The sequence below is a fragment of a genome, unplaced genomic scaffold (assembly GCF_019419815.1).
Source record: "Pyrus x bretschneideri cultivar Hongxiangsu unplaced genomic scaffold, Pyrus_bretschneideri_v1 Contig20, whole genome shotgun sequence".
Lineage (NCBI taxonomy): Eukaryota > Viridiplantae > Streptophyta > Magnoliopsida > Rosales > Rosaceae > Pyrus > Pyrus x bretschneideri.
In genome coordinates this window covers 2,269,440-2,289,928 of record NW_025999502.1, presented here as the reverse complement: position 1 = coordinate 2,289,928, position 20,489 = coordinate 2,269,440, and the positions used below count along the sequence as shown (strand labels likewise).

Genomic DNA, 20,489 nt, shown 5'->3' with positions numbered 1-20,489 from the left:
CTATATGTAGTAAGTATATTTTGGAAACTATACTTGTTTTACGGTGAGGGGTTACAATGTTTTCATAAGGGTTTTTATAAAACTTTATTTTCAGACCCACTCACCCTTATTTTTTCGCCCTTCCAGGTTTTAGTAACTGAACCTTCTTATCGACCAGGATTCTTGGCAAATCTTGGTGTGGACGATTACCTTCGATGGTATAATTCTCACCCTATCTTACTGTACTGTACTTATGCTCTAACATCATGTGTGAAATGGGTTCATTCCCGCTCATAGCGCACTCTATTACTTAAGCACTTCTAGGTTTAGGTTTATACACATTTTCCACACCACTACACTTTATGGCTTCGTCATCTTCCAGGTGTCGGCCAGCACAACTCGATTCAGAGTCCAAGTGGACATTCCAGGTCGAGGTGTGTCAAGCAAACCCGTGGAGATGAGTTGATGGGTGGATTCCCTTCTCAGATTAGTATAGGTTTCGTTTGTATCGCATCTAACGGGTAATGTCTCGCCTAGCGAGTGATGTGGCCTTGTTTGTTAGGGACAATTTGATGTGGTCTCGCTTGTTGGCAACGACATTAGGTGTGCCTAGTTTAGGTTCATTGCATTTGCAGTATTTGTGACGAATCTAAACTTGTGCGCTTTTGTGACTACAATAGTGCTTGTGGTAGCCAATTAGGGAATTATTTTTATGCTTGTTCGTGCGAATTATCTTCAGACAAATTAATTGATCACTGAAGAATGTACCCATGTGGACAACCTTCGTATTTGTTCATATTTGTCAATAAAATCAAAATATCTGGTAGAAAAAAGCTAAACCTAAGCCTATTCTAGTTTGTATATTTTAATTATACACATTATATTTTATACATTGCTAATTGGTCACGGCAAAGTAATGTAGTTGAAAGGTCACGTTGTTGAAGTTTTTCAACTTTGTTCAAGTGAGATTTGGATTGGAAAAGCCAACCCTTCAATTATTTTTCTTTGTTTTCAGTTACGTTGGCTGGCACGTAACATGCGCGCTTATTGCTTAATTTAAAAATAAAAGGGGACTAGTTAGCTCCCTTCATGTGGTGGTCCAGAGTCCAGAGTCCAGATCAGCTTCAACTGTTGAAGGAAAATGATAAATCATAAAACTGTCATAAAAAGCTGCAACATCACATGTTAATGGTAATCAACTTCCCCATCCAAATCCAATGATGTAAATAATTGCTTCAAAATTCAAAAGCTAATCACCCCTCCATTTCCATCGCAATGCTTCCCCTCCACATCCCACAGACTCGATTTGAATTTGGATTAATAGAAAATGCATGCCAGTGAAGACTCTTAGTTAGAGGAAATTACAAACCAAAAATGCAGGCGGGTATGTCTCTCGGGAGGCCAAATATGTAACTAACCGTTTGACTTAATTTTCTTTGCATGGTAAGCGTTTTTTTTAATGGCCGTAGAGCTACATGATACTGTTTATGATGTATGTGTTCTTGGAAGACAAAATGTATTTGGGCGAGGTCCCTTTATTCTAGTTAATTCATGAATAAAACATCTCTTATACTATCGAAGATCTTTTAAAAGGTTGAGATCAAACCGAAAGAATAAACTACAAAATATGAAAGGAATTATAAATTCACTACTTCCACAAAATGATTTGCAAATATTTCCCAAATACATTTGCAATCTTCATGACGTGCATGCATTTTTAATTTCTCTTATGTAACATTTTGCAGTTAATTCTTTACTACCTTGACATCAATCCCATAGACTTTCAGTCTGCCATTACACCTTGAGAAGTAAAATTCTAGAGAAATTTCACTAACATAACCTAAACAACGTAACTCCATTTGAATATTTTTGTTTAATTGCACAAGTAGCTCACAATGATGGTAAGTTAATGATGTGGTGTATTGAACTCTTTACACACTCATATCTAATATTTTTATTGTTCTTGGTTGCCATTTTAAACGGTAAATTAATTAGTCATACCCTTGCACGATCTATAATAATACTCAAATTTGAGGTTTTCTCTACCAACCGGCTACCCTTACATCGTACAAAATAATTTCGAGGTTCAAATATGTTCATCCTAACAGTATGTTCGACGAGGCTTCATAAATATAGTGACAAATTTATTTGTTTATTTTTATAATAAGTGTAGTGACAAGTGTTGAGAGCGTTAATCCAACTCTCGTATGAATAACGAATTATGTTAATGGAAATGTTAGGGACATACCCGCCTACACAAAATGTTAGGGACATACCCACATTTCATGTTCATAAGAAGTAGGTGTGAAGTCACAGGAAATTATGTCACTTAATACTACGGTCTACTGATATTATTCTTTACTTGTAAGTTTGTAAGTGAATAAGTCTTAGGTTCGATTATCACAAAAGACAAATTTAAATCACATTATTAATATTGCTAGCCCATTGTGAGGCTAAACCCACTCCCCCTCCATCTTAATGTAGATAATATTGTTTGTTCAAAAAATCAGAGGAGATTACATTTTCATTAACACCTACTTTTCAAAAATGCAGGTGTGAAATCCTAGTCCCTAAGAATTATGTTAATTAGAGGAAATTACAAACCAACAAAAATACATAGTCCTTAGATTTTGCGTATGCTTATAAGTAATTGCTTACTCCTTATATTGCCAATTGATTTGATGGTGCAACTGCAACTTTTTTCATGGTATCAATTTAGGTTGTCCCATGTGTGAAGCTCAAGAGCCACATATGCTCCACGTCATCTGATTTGTGTTGTCCACGTGCTAAGTTTGAAAAAGCGCCACACTAATCTCATATGGAGAAATGATGGCTCTTGCATGTGCTTATAAGTAATTGAACTACTCTCTCCATATAGTCAATTAATTTTCTAGTGAAATCTCAAATTTCTTCAATAAGACATGATAAAAACCCTGCACACCAACTCTTTTCATTTTGTGATACAACCATGTATAAAGAGTCATACATATTTGTTTGTAGGTGAATTCACACCTACTTTTTAAATAAAAAATTATGTTAATGAAATTATTAGGGATCATATTTTCAAACCATTGTGTGTAGACCGCATGATGTGGAAGATGATGATTGATTTATTTTTTTAATGCTTTAAAGAAGGAGTTGAGTTTCTACCCATGCATTCTTGGTTCAAAACTCCCACCACTCAAAATTATTTTAATTTTTCTCTATCAAAATTAACACAATTTCATAACGTTTGATCCTTAAAGTCTTTCTCTCGGGTCCAGACCCCAATATACTCCATTCTCACAGCTTATAATGTTGGTAAACATTAGAACCACTTGTAATGTGTGCGATTCTCTTTCATGCACTCCCATTCCTGTTTTAAGAAGGAGAGGGGGGGGGGGGTTGTATTCATTTGTAAATTTTAAGGATTTTAAAAGACTATGGTATTCAGTTAAAATTTTAAATGAATTACTGAAGTTTAATAATATTTAATTAGAATTTTAAAGGATTTCTTTTACAAACGATATATTTACATTAATAGATGAAGGAATAAAATGATATCGAACTTGAAATTCATGAGATTCGAATATAAGAACTCTCATTTATAAGTGATGAGGAATACAATTAAATTATAGTACTAAATATCATCATTTTAAGAGAGTTTATAAAAGTCCATATAAATTTAGGAGTATTCACTAAAAATTTTAATTGAGACTCACGCGGATGGCACAACCACCAACAGTAGAAGGGTCGGCAGCGCATGGCAAGAGTAACTGAAAGAGGGAGGACATGGAAGAGAGATATGTAAGGTCTCAAAAAGTACGGCTTGGCTGGAGTCGCATGGAGAGAGTGAGAATAGATAAATGAGGAGTCGCAGATAGCAAAACCTCTTTTTCCCTACCTTTTGATCGAGGGTAATGCTAGACAGCTAGAGAGACCAAATATTTAAACTAAATCAGATGACATAGTTGTTAATGATTGAATTATTTACTTCATTATTACATTAAAGTGCCTATTTCTTATTGATGACACATCATTTAGTTTGCAAATTTAATTTAAAATTTGGTTTCTCTAGCATTATCCTTTTATCAATTATGTCAATTAATTTAGGCCAAGAATTGTAAGGAGATGGGGGGATTGAGGTTGTTGGGGGACAGTGCAATGGAGAGATATGGGGAAGACTGAAGAGATGATTTCAATTTTTTTTTAATTGTATTTTAAGTAACTTGATTTAAATAAAGGAAGATTTTGTTCTTTTATAATTTGATCCATTTGGTGGTTCTGAATTTTATTAAGTGTAAAAAAAAAAATCCCTTTTTTCCATTAATCATCCATTTTTATCTTAAAAAAGTAATAATACTTTGAATTCTTCTTATTCGGTATAGTACCAAACACAGTATAAATAATAAGGTTGTTAGTTCGATACTGCACCAAACGCCAGACTAATTTAGTCAGTACTATCTAATGGCTATTTATCATATCCAATTGAAATAGTTAGTACAGTCCGAGTTACTAAACGAATCCTTAATGTACATTGTAGTATGTTTAATATTGGTAAAAAGTGCATTTGATTTTTTATTTATTAATTAGTAAAAAAAAAAATTAATTTAGAACAATGGTATTTTAGTAATTAAATTGTTTTTTTAATTCCGATTCAAGTAGGTTAGTAAACAACTTATATGAAATCATTACCATTCATTCTCTGATTCCACGACACTTTAGTAAACAACTTCAATAGGATATTCTAACTTCGTCTCATTCCAACTATTCCTCAATTCAATTTCTCTCATTTTGATTACAGATTGTAAAAGAGCCTCGGTGAGTCTTCCTTACTCACGGAAGAGTGTACTGCTATGACGAAACCACCAACTGGTATCTTTTTTAAATAAAAAAAAAAAAGTTTCCTACAGCCTATCTATGGACTACACTGAATATATCGACAATATACGAGTATCATACGGTAAATATACGATCAGTAAAAGGTGGATAAAACAAATTTGACGATGTCAAACAAAATGAAAATAAATTAAACCAAAATTTGGAAACTTAAGGGAGAATGAGTGAGTGATTAAACTAAAAAATTGAAAGAAAACAAGTCTTGAAGAATCACACCTAAAGAAGAGAGGATACCTATGAGTGAGAGTTGCCCTCTTCTCTAAGTTTGATTTGCATTTGTCGATAGTGATAGTGAGTTCACTATTCTGCTCTGAAATCCTATTTAATTCCTTAAAAAAAAAAAAAAAAATCCTCCGTTCACGAGAGTTCTTCTCATTGATGTGTAAGAGTTTTTCGGATCCGTCCATCTCATAACTGCCGATCCTAACTATGACCAGAGGTCGATGGCTAGCAAAAACACAAAGAGAGACCTTATTTTGGATGGAGAACGTTTGATCTCCTCCTCACTCTAAAAATCCCTTCAAATCCAAATACAAATTTTGAAGTTTTGAACAAGTCAACTTTTACCAAGTGAAAATATATCTTCCAAGTTCCAACAGCTTAATGGTAAATTGAAATTGAATAATTTCTAACAGCAATTAAAATTTGAAATCTCACCACAAAAAGCTACCAGATGATTCTCAACCATACAAGGCGTAAATCTCAACTAAATCAAAATAAAAAAAATAAAAAAAACAAAGCTAAGCCACACACTCAATGAACTGTCTTTTAACCTTTTGCAGTCAAACCAGTCAAAACCCTTTGCAGACAATATTATTAATTTTTTTTAAATATATTTATTTACTATTAAATCAGTTTTCATTTTCCAATTTAATTTTTCCATTAAACATTATTAACCAGCAGCAACAACAACCTCCACTTTGCTTCTGTGTCAGATTTTCAAATTGTGCCCAATCCCGCTCACTCTTCCACTCTCTCTCTCTCTCTCTCTCTAAAGCCTCAGAGCTTTCTCTCTCCACCTCTCCTTGGAGGCCTTTGGAGTATTTAGGGGAGAGAGAGAGATTCATTCCTTCAAGTCAATCTTCAGCCCAACAATGCAATGTGTGTCTATACTATACACATCAAAATCTATGTATGTAATTCAGGGGTTTCCTCAATTTTTTGTTTTGTTCTGGAGATGAATCGATTAGGGTTTCAGGGTTTGTTTGCATTTTTTGAAATTCTTCGAGTTTTGGGTCGTTTGACATTGTTCTGTGCGACCAATGTATGTTCGGTTAGTGAGAAAATGTGGGAAAGAAAAAGAAGTAAATCAATGTTTCACGACTCTTTCTTTCTATAATTTTTCATTTTTGATGAAAATTTCCACTTAACAGAAGCTGGGTTTTACTTCTTCTATTTGGTTTTTTGTATAAGAAAAGAAGAAATTTCCAACTTGGCTCCCATTTTCTTTTGTGTTCTCCCATTTTCTTGGGGATCAAACGGGTCAAGGTGTCAAATTTAGAGATCCTGAAATTTTAAAAATTGGGTTCATAGCAAAAAATGATTTTATTTGGAACTGCAAGACAGCTCGACGCTTTTGCTTGATTGCTGAGAATTTGTGGGTAAAAAAGCAAATGAGCTCAGTTTTTCAGTCCTTTTACATTTTTTGATCCCACTTCTATCTGATCTGAGTAGCTGAAATTTGAAAATTCCAGATTGTAGTTTGTCTCCTTGAAAACGAATTTACTGGCTGAATAATTTTTAGCTATATATTCATGCTTGTCTCTGGATTTTCCTTGCATTTCATTCATACTTTTGATTATTATGGTCAATGTACTGGTCTGAATGAAATCCAGTGAACATCAAATTTCCGTTTTTTCGGAAAAAATCTTGGCATGATGCTTTTCCAAAGTTTGCTCAACATGTTATCATTTGAAACTTGAATACACACACACACACACATATATATTTGGGTATAAGCTGAATCAATATTTTCCATTGATCTGCACTTTATGACAAAAATGGTTAATTTAATAATTATCCATGTAATTTGGCACTTTGGGACTTTAAGTAGAAAGATCATTTGGGACTTTGACTTCTATGATCAATGATCATCATTCAAATATTTCTTATATCCTGATACGGACGTGATCTTGTGTACCGTATGATTAGCTTTATTTCATGTTTGTATCAGATTCAAATTTTATGCATTTTTGTACGAATAACTTTATTTCCACCAACATGGTGTCTACTGCACTAAAATAAAAAAAGTTCTGTTGATTTACATATTTTCGTGCTTATCGTGGTTTTGAATTTCATGAGATGCATTGCATAGCAGTATCTCTTAATATCTCCTTACAAATGTCATACTTCCTGCTTGAATTGTTAATCTGTGGTAGTCTTGTACTAATTACTCCACTTCTTCTTGAATTTACTTGGCCCTGGTTTTATTGCAGGTCACACTGATTGGTTCCATTTGATGTGGTGAGCTGTTTCTCTCTCAACTCTGCAAACATGAAGAGAGAAAATATGGTCACTGCAAATGTTAGGGAGCTTTCTGGTAGAATAACACGTGCTCGAGCTGCTGCACTTCATACATCTGGACATATTCCCCCACCAAAACCACCCACACAACAGAGTCAGAAGCAGGCTTTGCGAACAAATTCAAAGAGATCTACCACGGATGAGAATAATACAAAAGCTGCTGGTAATGCATGCATCCAACACAAGAGGAGGGCAGTACTTCAAGATATGACCAACACTCTCTGTAAACCTTCATATGGAAACTGCATCAATGCAACTAAAATTCAGGTCAATTGCCTGTTAGTTAGATTTTGTCCATAATAAGAAGTCAGGTTTCCTCATAAATGTTGAGTAAATACAATAAATGCTTGGTCTATGTTAGTGTACTGCTAATTTAGTTGCCTGAATGTTAATAAATTTTACAAGACTGAGGGAAAGAGACAACTCGCAAGTCTTTAGATTTTTCATGGTATTAGTTCGCTTGAAGGACCATTTCCAGATTATAATTTCCATTTCTCAGTATCTTCCTTGTAGCAAAGTTTTGTATGCATATATGTCTATATATTCACATCATGAACTTTACTTCCTTTTTCTTTTTTATCCCTCAAAAATCTGAGTTCTGCCTCTAATTAATGCAGGCTAAAAAGAGTAAGCCAGCTAAAAAGGGTCAGGCAAAGCTGACGGAAATGGCCCCTTCTGTTGCTGTAGATTCAAAAACCAATGTTGTCCAGGGAACAGTAAAACCAGAAATTAAATCAGATGAATTTTGCCGCTCAATCAATGTGGAAGATGGCAACATACTTGTGCGGCCAACTAAGGATGTGAAAGATGTTAGTCAGTTGGAGAATCAGAGTTCTGGAGTGAGTCCAAAGTTCCAAAGCCCTGCGTATAAAGGTTTGTATCTCTTTAATTTTCTCTCCTCCAAACATGACAAATCAATGCAAGCTTGAGTTGAAATGCGACAAAAGAGTAACACTACATAGGAGTTTATATATATCAATGAATTTCCATTTCACTTAATGTACAAAGGATAATCGGCTGATAAATAGCATGATTAGACATCACTTTGCTGATTAGCTGTAATTCCCATAATTCAGTAGTTGTTATATACTGCAGAGCTCAAGGGCTATATGAGCTTGGAAGGTTTTATCTGAGGAGGTTTCATTCATTTCTCCTATTAGCAATGAGGTCATATGCACTAACCACTACAATAGAACATAATCATGTTTTCTGTAAACTCAATCCAACTCTAAAAGTTTGAACAAATACAGACTGGAAGGCTTGATGGTGTACTGGTTATGTTCATGACAGTTGTTGTCCTTGAGAATTACATTAAACTAGTTATTGGATAATGACGAGAAAGAAGTTGTGGTTCAACATGATTCACAAATTACTATATAAATCTTCCCCTTCCAATAGTATGCTTCACTGTGTCGTGACATTATATGACCCTTTGTACTTCTGAAGACAGTTGATCCATGTCAATGCAATACAATGATTTTCTGAGCTACATGAGTACTAGATGCCAGATGATAATGTTTCTTTTAGGATCTTCTGTGGCTTTAGTATTCAGTAGTTTGTGACCTTTAGTATTGTATTGTTGCATGCAGATAATGGTAGTCTTTCAGTGGACATGGTAACATCAGGCAACCTGCATATTGTTAACATTGATGCGGATTACAAGGACCCTCTATTGTGTAGCCTCTATGCCCCTGACATCTATAACCATTTATCTGTTGCAGAGGTTTGTGCCGTTGATGCTTTTTTATATGTACGGCAGTCCCTTTTTAGGAGCACCCGTATTTTAAATATGTATGCATTACAGTGATTAATTTATCAATTGGATACCAAAGCTACACATTTATGGACAAGATGTAGTGATACTTAAGACGCATTGAATTATCTAGCTTAACAAGCATAATGGCCTCAAACCGCAATGATGTAGTGATACTTAAGACTCATCTGAAATTCTGATACATGATTTCCGGCAAGCTGTATTATTTAGCCTCCTATCTTCATTAGAACATTGTTTTGTTGATTGCCTAGTACAGGTTAATAGATAAGCCATAAAGGATATTAAAGATGGTTCCTTTCCATACTGTGCAATGAAAATAACCGGAAATTTTCCTTTGAGATAGAATCGGTTGATAACAAAATGAAAACTATTTATAGATGTTGTTGGAAGAGAACATTCAAGTGGCATAGGTTACAGTTTCATCTTTAGTACAAAACATGTAAAACGAACTTTTGTTCCTTATACCAGCTGCCGAATTCTGATATATTACTCAGGTGGACAGCCTTTATCGCATAAAATACATTAAGCTGTATCATGAAGTGAAGTTGTATATATCACATATTTTTAAAGGAACAAAAGATTCTCTTAAAGGAGGTAGCACTTAAGAAAATAAACCATTTTGAAGCTATTATTTTTTAGATTGTCTAAGCCTTTTGTCATATGACGGTTTGTTCTGGTATAGATTAGTTCATAAGCTTTAACAAATTAGAAACATAATTGGTTGATTTACTGAATGATAATGCAGTGCTGTGCTAGGCTACAGTGCTATTTGACTTCGTGCAATTCTTGGCACAAGGAAAGGTCACAAACCTATTAAAATGCATGTGATCTTTTGCTCTCGTTTTGTTTCCAACATAGCACTCAGTGCTGGTGACTTTGAGCTTCCATCTTTCTATCTGGAAAACTAAATTTTATTTTTGACAGCTTGAAAGAAGGCCATATGCTGGTTTTATGGAAACTATACAGCAAGATATCACCAAAACTATGAGGGGGATTTTAATTGATTGGCTTGTAGAGGTTCGATGGTCCTTTATCTAGTTTTTATTTTATTTTTTATTGATAGTCTACATAGCTCATTTATCTGACATGAAAATAGTGGTTGCAGTTTAGGCTGCTAGTGCATGCTACCGTCTACAGTTAATTTCGAGTTATATTAGTGAAGATATTGCTATCATTTTGTACTAGATAGAATTAATTCATAATGGATATTTTCAAATTTATTGCTGATGGACTGAACTTGAATTTTCAATCTTCACGGAACGCAAGTTATTCTAGGTAAAAGCTTTGTATCTTGCTCTGAAATTTGTCCCACATTGTGCCTTTATCAAAATGGTATGTAAAGAATCGAGTAGTATATCAATGGCATTTATATAACCCTTACTCCCGATTGATCAACAATAACCAGTTTCCTGGTCCATACAGTGCAAGTTGTTGACTCAGTAATTGCCTTGTGTATTACTGGAAGGTAACTGAGGAATTTAAATTAAAAAATCTGTTATCTATTTATTTTACAATATAGCTTTGTCTTATTTTTGTCCTCTAAAGTAAACGCTTCCTTACAATGCCCATGATTTCACTTTCATGTTATGAAATGCTCACTATTAGTAAAGGAGATGGCATTGCATTTGCGTTTACCTGATATTGCTATCCTGCTTATAAGATTGTTATGTCTTTTGCATTTTGTACTGTAACTTTTGTTCACTCATGACTTGTTTAGTAACATTTGCATACAGCTTGCACAATAAGTCTTATATGAAGCTCCTATTCCATTACAGAACATAGCCGTGAACATGAATGAATCTTATTTTTTAGTCAATGCTATAATGATGTATTATGGTTTATGTAAAGCGTGTGAATACTAATAGAGTTAATTTGACAAAACGATAATGGTTTCAGGTGTCAGAGGAATATAAGGTGGTGCCAGATACGCTTTACCTCACAGTTTATCTCATCGATTGGTTTCTCTGTCACAATTATATTGAAAGGAATAGACTTCAATTGCTTGGCATCACTTGCTTGCTGATTGCCTCGTAAGTATTCATGCCTAATTACCTATAGCATAGTTAACTGCAATATCTTGTTACAACTTACGATTCTTTATAATTGTGTTTTTATTTTATGCAATCACTGTTATCTGTAAGTCCTAATCTTAGCAGTCAAAAATATGGAAACCTAAAATTTTCCAAAATTGTCTCTCAACTGTTGTATTAAAAAGTGAATGAACAATGTTGTTGGTTTTTTTAGATCCTTGGTCACTCAGAAGTCGGAAGGAGTTTATTTGTCCAACATGTTTGATGTTGTTGGTTTTCTTCAAGTTACCTCTTTCATTTCAACCAAGGACCATTAGATGGGAAACAAGAAACCTTAACCAAAATACTGCATGATGGTTGTTTAATACGAAGTTTCATAAGGTTCATTCAAATGCCTTGTGCGGCAACGGCAAGGGAAATATATGTTGGATGAAATATGCACCGACACAATAAAGATTATTCTATAACTGTAGAAGATTTGTAGACTAATACGATAAATTGATTTGGTTATGAATCTCTTGCAAGTGATTGTATAATACTGAGTTTCAAAGGGTTCATTCAAATTAATTTCACAGACATAATATCTGTCAAATGTTGTTTATTGAGACAGCAGATGTGGTTCTTCTCTTTTTAATCTTATTCAGGAAATATGAAGAAATTTGTGCACCACGTGTTGAGGAACTTTGTTTCATGACAGACAACACTTACTCGAGAGAGGAGGTATGTCATTGTCCGTTCTTACTCCAATAGACAGGTTAAATTACAAGAATTTATATACTGATGAGGAAAACCCTATTCCGAATGAGGAAATGCTTGCTAGGGGATGCTCCTAAAGTAGTATAATGTCTGCCTCTGCACATAAATAGATGAGATGAAAATGATCTTGTAGGATCGCGCAACTTTACAGCTGGTAATTTCACTTTCTAATATCCTTTTGTCCCTGCTATACATGGGGAGAAGGCAGGATGCCCTTTATTTCCATGTCAGACGTCTGAAGTTTATGAGTAAAATCTTTAACCCTGACCCTCCCTCTCTTTTTATACTGAAAACCGAAAACCTGTGGCAGGACTTGCATGTGTTTATTTCGTAGTTAAATCCTTAAGGGTTTTTGGGCTTTGGGTTTATTCTACCCTATTAAAATTCTTTCATTGCATTCCTAAAAAAAAAAGAAACATTGCAGGTACTGAAAATGGAGAGTCAAGTACTGAAGTATTTTGGTTTTCAACTTTTTGCACCAACTACAAAAACGTTCCTCAGGAGATTTCTTCGAGCAGCACAAGCTTCTTATAAGGTACCGTGATTAGTTAAAGTTGCTTTTGGCCTTGGGTTACAGATGCCATGCTTTTTATTTATTGACCTTTGATTTGTAGAAAGACGTACGTATTGAATCATAAATTTTTTGCAGAGTCCTAGCCTTGAACTGGAGTACTTGGCCAATTATCTTGCTGAACTAACTTTGGTCGACTATAGCTTCTTGAATTTCCTTCCATCTGTCATTGCTGCATCAGCTGTTTTTCTTTCCAAATGGACCTTAGATCAGTCCAGCCACCCATGGGTTTGTCTTTCTCCCTTCCAGTATCATTATTTCCTCCAGCATGTTGAATATATACCGGAAATGTGACTTCCGTTGTGTAACTCTAACAGAATCCAATACTCGAATACTATACCCGTTACAAGCCATTGGATTTGAAGATCACAGTTCTTGCTTTGCAAGAATTACAGTTGAACACTAGTGGTTGTCCTCTGAGTGCCGTGCGCATGAAGTATAGACACCAAAAGGTATCAAATAGCACAAATTTGAAACAACTGCTAACGTTTCTAAACTCCTTATGAATTTTCGTTACACCAGACTTGGAGCGTTATGTGAGTTTTCTACTAATGATGTGGTTTTTGTTACGGCAGTACAAATCTGTGGCAGGTTTGTCATCCCCAAAACTCCTTGAAACGCTATTTTGAAGATGATTTTAAGGGAGAGCTAACAGAGACTCTGACATGTACACTTTCCGGACAGAAGTTTCCTTGGGTTTTTTTTCAATCACACTCCAAGAGGTTGTGCTAGACCTAGACTTGCCATCTTAATCCCCTCTTCGTGCTGTTTACGTTCATTTTATCCAATTTCTTACTTCTTGTTCATAGATTTTCCGACCTGGGTCTGTGCTACAAGTGAACTAGGGTTGTCTGGCCACTTAAGTATGAAACTTGGTTACATGAATTGTTAATAGTTGTCGTCGTTATGTTGAGTTCAGTTTAATCCAGCGCGTGATCAGGTTGTCCTCGGTTTAATTAAGTTGTAAAGTTTTTCAGGACTCTAATTAATTAGTGAGATGTAACTTATGCAGCCAAAGCTTTTAATCTAATGAACCATATTTTTGTTTGAATGCAAGTTTCCTTGTTGCATGATCAGAACTTAATAGTCTTACATAAGCCTAATGAGATTGACTTGGATTTGTGGTCAGCTGCCACTCTCCAATACTCGCATTAAATAGGATACAAATCAAATTAAACCTTTATGTTTGATTCAAAGTGCATTGGTCGTCGGACTTTGCTCACTTAGAGTATTGATTTCTAGTTGAAAGTTTGTGAGTATTAATTCTTGAATTTATCACAATATGAAATAATGGTCACTTTGTATAATATTGTTTGAACTTCCATCCAAAATATAGGGCTTAAATGGGTAAATAAAGGATGGAAGTTCTGTTTAAGAGGGATTAGAATAGCTATTTCTCTAACCTAATTCACATCTATAATATTGGTATATACCTTTGGAGGTGTAAGTAAAATAAGATGACAATTGAGCTTTGTATCTCCAAGGGAGGTAACTATTAGATAGCAAAGTTACATTTGCTATGCCACGCAAGAAACACACATCTCCAACGGTGTTAGTAAGTTGGGTTCCACAATATATTTTATTTAAAAGCACTTTTATTTTTGTAGATTTTTATTTTTGATTTTTTTAATTTTATAAACGATAGTGTTAGGAAGTTAAAATTTTCATTGTAAAGGGAAGAGGGAGATTGGTGGAGTCGAACCACGCCCCAAGGAGAATAGGAATGATTGCTTTTCGATGTTGCGATAAAATGTTATCTACTTTGTTGAATGATTCAAAAGTATAGTTCAGTAAAGAATTTAAAATAATAATAATTTATAGAGAGAGAAAATTTGAATAATTGGTTGAAAAATGAGTTGAAGTGACAAATTTTTTAAGTAGCATAAAAGTGCCAAATGGGTAGTAAAGTACACTTCATAAAAAAAAATTGTTGGGGAAGTATAAAAAAAAAGATGGGATTTTCCTTTTTTTCTCTCTGCCTTCAACTCAAACAACAAAAACCACAACCGCCAGCCCTAGCCTTTGGTTGGGTGCCAATGGCAAGGTCATTTCCTCCCTACTTCATTTTTTTTTCTGCTTCAATTCCTAATTGAATCATTTTCTCCTACTTCCTTCCTTCTCTTCTTCCTTTTCTCTCTTCTCAATTTTCCCTCAGCTTGTCTCAGGTTTGAGCTTCATGCCCTTTCCTCGGCTTCCCCGATGTTTTCCATTAGTTTTCATTGCCTTTTGTATTTTAGTTTTCCTCCCTCCCTCTTCTTTGGCCGTGCTTTTCCTTCCTCTCCTTTGCTTCTCCTCCTCTTTTCCAACCCATAATCATGAATTAGATTTCATAGTGTTGTACTCGATCTTGACATAAGCCTCTACACCCACAGTCTACTGCTGAATTGGCATGTCGGAATTTTGGGTGAAGGGTGGAATGATTCACGTTGGAACAAGGGTGTTTTACATACCCCTTGCCCTCCCCTCCTTTTGTTACTTGTGGTGACTTTCTTTGCAAGTGTGGTTGTCGAAGTGGTTCTTAATGGATTGATCTTGCGAAACACTCTCAGATCTAGATTTTAGTTCGGGGTTAGGGATGAAGCAGTAACGGCTACGGATCCGTGGCTTCAGTTTATGGTTTTTCTGTTGTTGCTTGCCCTTGGTAGGCTTAAATTTGTGTGGACCTCTCGTTGTATATTGGTTGTAACTCTTCTTTTACTTGGTGTTGAAAATGCTGATGGGTAATGAATGCCCACAGTGTCTTGGTGGAGTTTTTCAATGCCCTCACAAATTGGTTTTTAACATTGGCATTGTTTATGACCACACACACACCTAGTCAATTCCCATAACAAATTGAAAACTGACTTTGGGAATGCAGGATATCATATTGTCAAAAGGGTGTTGTAAATTTCAAATGTAGTAATACGAGTTGCTCTATAAATAGAGCACTCGACTGCAATCAAAAGATACAGAGAAATATACAGATAGAACGAAAGAAAGATCAATAACATCATCTATTCCTCCGTATTTATTTGTTATCCTCTTGTGCTATAGTTTTAGTGTGATATTTTACATCTGCCTCGCACCTACCATTAAAATGTTATCTCTTTAACTTTGACATATTTATAACACGTTATTAGCACGAGTCTCTAAATATAATTATTCTCTATCTCTCTTCGCCGAACAAAAAAAAGAAAAAAAAAATGTTTCCTCTAAGGTTTTTACTGTTCATCTTCTTCCTCTGCCTCAACTGCGTGGTATACCTTCACGACGAACTGTTTGCTCCATGCCTGCTCTTAGTTCTCAACCTAACGGTTACATACATCTTTGATTTTTTTGTTTGGTTTGGATATTGATTACTAACCCAGTGTTTATTTATGTTAATTTTACTGCAATTCAAGATGGTGTGGTATAATCGCCCATCTTGAACTGCAAATTTATTTTTACTGCGATTCAAGATAGTGCAGTATCATCTCCTATCTTGGACTGCAGATTTAATTTTATTGTAAATTTTAGGTGGAGCAGTATAATCGCCCACCCTACCTTACATATTTAAATTTGCCTGTTGTTTAATATCATTGCAATTTTAGGTGGTGCGGTATAATCACCCACCCTGCTCTGCGTATTTAAATTTTCCTGCTACTTGAGTGGTGCGGAATAATCGCTCATTCTATGTTGCATTATTTCAATGAGAATGATGCGGTATAATCGCCCTCCTCATTCACCCTGAAAATCTGGAGCCAGAAGTTTCGAGTGCTTATCATTTTGGCCTGAAGATCAAAATGAAAAATTTGTAAGAACCAGAAGTTCTAACATTGTATTCCTCCAGGAATACATATTATTGTAAGTTCTTACTAATCTCATTTTCTTTTAGAAAAGAAAATGACGAACTTGGCGAAGCTTGAATTTGCTGCCCTGGATATTACCGGGAAGAATTACCTGATCTGGGTATTGGATACTAAGATCCATCTAGAAGCAGGGAATCTTGGAGATACCTTCAGGGAAGAGAGCAGCTTATCTTCTCAAGATCAGGCAAAGGCCATGATTTTCATTCGTCGCCATTTTGATGAGGCGCTAAAGAGCGAGTACTTAACGGTTGAAGATCTGTTAGCTCTTTGGAATGCCTTGAGAAACAGATACAATCACCAGACAACGGTGATTCTTCCAAGAGCTTGCTATGAGTGGACTCATCTAAGGATCCAGGACTTCAAGTCAGTGGCAGAGTACAATTCTACGTTGTTCAGAATTACCTCTTAGATGAAGATCTGTGGGGATACTATTACTGAGGAACATATGCTGGAAAAGACTCTCAGCACATTTCATGCCTCCAACGTGCTCCTGCAGCAGCAGTATAGAGCATGAGGCTACACTGAGTACAATCAGCTGATATCTGCGCTTTTAGTAGTTGAACAGAACAATGAGCTCCTGATGAAAAACCATCATTCCCGACCTACTGGATCTGCACCATTCCCAGAAGTGAATGTTGTTTCTCTCGAAGTGAACGCCATATCCTCTGGTGGTGATAATCATAAATGAGGACGTGGCCACAAACGAGGTTGGTGGAACAAGAAAGGCAAGAACTATGAAGTTCAATTTCACAATCAGGTTCCGAGGCATAATTCAGGCCTGAGCTTCAAAAATGTGAATCGCCATAAAGGCAAAGCTCATATGAACAATGCTCCCAGGAACTCTGAAGGAGTTTGCCATAGGTGTGGTGGAAATGGGCATTGGGCGCGTACCTGTCATACCCCAAAACATTTGGTGGATCTGTATCAAGCCTCCCTCAAGGAGAAAGGTGTCGAGACCAATTTTCCCGACCAGGCTAGACCAATAGATATACTTGATCCAGTGTTTAACTTATCAGGGCAGTTGAACACAACTCACCTAGATGTTCCAGACTTTATTGTGGAAAGGGAAAATGAAGTATACCGGTCCGATTGAATCATTGATGTACTTTTATTATGCTGAACTTGTAGTATTTCAAATTCAATAAAAGTGGCATGTAAATTTCTTGTTATAACTTGTTTTTAACTCTGATTCTCTTACTCAGAGAGCATGGATAAAAACTGTAGTTATTCTCAGAACATGAGAAATAGCGAAAATATTTGTCTTGCAGACGGCGTAACCACACATACAATACTTTGTGATCGAAAGTATTTCTCAAGCTTAATACTTACAAGAGTAGAGGTAACAACAATATCAGGACCTTCAGATGTAACTGAAGGCTCAGGGAAAGCCCATATTATGTTACCAAATGGAACAATATTTTCCATACAGAATGCATTGTATGCTACTCGATCTACTCAAAATTTGTTGAGTTTCAAAGACATACGTTTAAATGGATACCACATTGAAACAAAAAGTGCAGAAAATGTTGAGTATCTATGCATGACCTCTAATGATACCTAGAAGCGTACATTGGAGAAGTTGCGTGATTTGTCGAGTGGATTGTATTATACATACATAAGGACAATTGAATCACATACTGTCATGAACCAGAAGTTCATTGATTCAAAGGTTTACATGCTTTGACATGACCGTCTGAGTCATCCAGGATCCATCATAATGCGTAGGTCATTACTAACTCTAATGGACATCTATTAGTGAACAGACACATTGCTATCTCAAATGATAATCTTTGCAAAGCTTGTTCTCAAGGGAAGTTGGTAATTAGACCATCACAACTAAATGTTGATGCTGAATCCCATCATTTCTGCAAAGAATTCAAGGGGATATTTGTGGGCCTATTCAACCATCATGTGGACCATTTTGATATTTTATGGTTTTAGTTGATGCATCTACCCGATGGTCACATGTTTGTCTTTTGTCTACTCGAAATGTAGCCTTTGAGAGACTTCTTACTTAAATAATTAAGTTACGAGCACAGTTCCTAGATTATTCCATTAAGTCAATCCGACTTGATAACGATGGTGAATTTACGTCGCAAACCTTTGATGATTATTGCATAACATTGGGCATTGATGTTGAACACCATGTTCCTTATGTCTATACTCAAAATGGCTTAGCAGAAGCATTGATCAAGCGGCTTCAGTTAATAGCTCGCACTCTGCTTATGAAAACCAAATTGCCAGTCTCTGCATGGAGACGTGCCATTTTACATGCTGCATCATTGGTTCGATTGAGACCTATAGCCAACCATCAATACTCCTCAGTACAACTCGTGTTTAGACATCAGCCAAACATTTCACATCTATGAGTTTTTGGTTGTGTTGTTTATGTGCCTATTGCACCGCTGCAACGCACTAAAATGGGACATCAACGTAGACTGGGAATTTACGTGGGTTTTGATCCACCATCCATCATTAGATATTTCGAACCCTTGACAGGTGATATGTTTATAGCTCGTTTTGCTGATTGTTACTTTGATGAGACAGTCTTCCCGTCGTTAGAAGGAGAAAATACCGTTCCAGAAGAACGGAAAGAGCTGACATGGGTTGTTCCCACCTTGTCTCATTTTGATCTTCGCAACATTCAATGTGAAAATGAAGTGAGAAGGATCGTTCATCTTCAAAGCATTGTCAATTAAATGCCAGATGCATTTAATGATGCTATGAGAGTGACAAAATCACATATACTAGCTGCAAATGCACCTGCAAGAATTGATGTCCCTGTTGGACAAAATAAAGTGGCCGCAAATGATTCATCTGGTGCACGCCTGAAGCGTGGTAGACCCCCAGGTTCTAAATATTCAGCCCCTCGAAAGAGAAAGTCGAGGGCACAACTGAATCCAAATAAAATCATTCAGGAAGAGAAAATGAATGATAAATCCATAATTCATTATTCTGGACTTTCAGAAAAAGATAATGTCTTTGATGAGACACATGTCCCTGAAGAGACAGAAGTACATGAAAGTAAAGAAATCTCTATAAATTATGCATGTACAAATGAATTATGGGATCAGAATGAAATAATCATCGATGACATGTTTGCATTCGCAGTAGCCACTGAAATCATCTTAAGTGATGATATTGAGCCTCACTCTGTTGATGAATGCAAACAGAGACAAGATTGGCCTAAGTGGAAAGATGCTATCCAGGCAGAATTAAATTCCTTGGAAAGACAGAATGTTTTTGGAGGAGTAGTCCAAACCCCGCCTGGTGTAAACCCTGTGGGTTACAAATGGGTATTCACAAGGAAACGCAATGAGAAAAACGAGATTGCAAGATACAAAACACGACTCGTTGCACAAGGTTTTTCTCAAAGACCTGGAATTGATTATGAGGAGACATACGCTCCTGTAATGGACGCAATTACGTTCCGTTACTTAATAAGTTTAGTGATTTCAGAAAGACTTGACATGCGACTTATAGATGTCATCACCGCGTATCTATATGGAGAATTAGATACTGACATCTATATGAAAGTCCCAGAATGACTTACGTTGCCTGAAACAAGTAACAAACCATGAGGTATGCTCTCGATCAAATTAAGGCGATCATTGTATGAGCTAAAACAATCTGGACGAATGTGGTATAATCGTTTCAGTGAGTATTTGATCAAAGAAGGGTATATCAACAATGTCATTTGTCCTTGTGTGTTCATTAAGAAATCCAATTCTGGATTCGCTATAGTGGCAATATATGTTGATGATATGAATCTAGTTGGAACTCCTGAATAGCTCAATAAAACTGCTGAATATCTGAAAAGCGAATTTGAAATGAAAGACCTTGGAAAAACAAAATTTTGTCTCGGCCTGCAGATCGAGCATTGTGTTAGTGAAATTTTGGTCCACCAATTAGCTTACATTGAAAAAATTCTGAAGCGATTTGATATGGACAAGGCTTATCCACTCACGTCAATGGTTGTTCGTTCTTTGGATATTAAGAAAGATCCATTCCGTCCAAAAGAAGATGATGAACTGCTCCTTGGTCCAGAAATACCATATTTGAGTGCAGTAGGTGCTTTGTTGTATTTAGCACAATGTACTAGACCAGATATAACTCTTTCAGTTAACTTGTTAGCAAGGTATAACTCTGCT

At 35.8% G+C, this 20,489-nt stretch overlaps 1 protein-coding gene across 3 annotated transcripts; it reads left to right on the top strand.

The window, feature by feature from the left end:
• Positions 1–5,743: 5,743 nt before the first annotated feature.
• On the top strand, positions 5,744–13,562 carry LOC103931294 (cyclin-A2-4). Of its 3 annotated transcripts, none has more exons than XM_048583743.1 (11): positions 5,744–5,932; positions 7,293–7,647; positions 7,998–8,253; positions 8,967–9,103; positions 10,079–10,171; positions 11,051–11,184; positions 11,829–11,904; positions 12,365–12,475; positions 12,590–12,739; positions 12,829–12,963; positions 13,087–13,562. In XM_048583743.1, exons 2-11 carry the CDS (start codon positions 7,351–7,353, stop codon positions 13,138–13,140), a joined length of 1,443 nt encoding a protein of 480 aa, XP_048439700.1. In that variant the 5' UTR covers positions 5,744–5,932; positions 7,293–7,350; the 3' UTR covers positions 13,141–13,562. The 3 variants fall into 3 exon arrangements, with proteins under 3 accessions (XP_048439700.1, XP_009339012.2, XP_009339011.2); XM_009340737.3 differs by having other exon boundaries at positions 5,744–5,989; positions 8,970–9,103; XM_009340736.3 differs by having other exon boundaries at positions 5,744–5,989.
• The last annotated feature ends 6,927 nt before the right edge of the window (positions 13,563–20,489 follow it).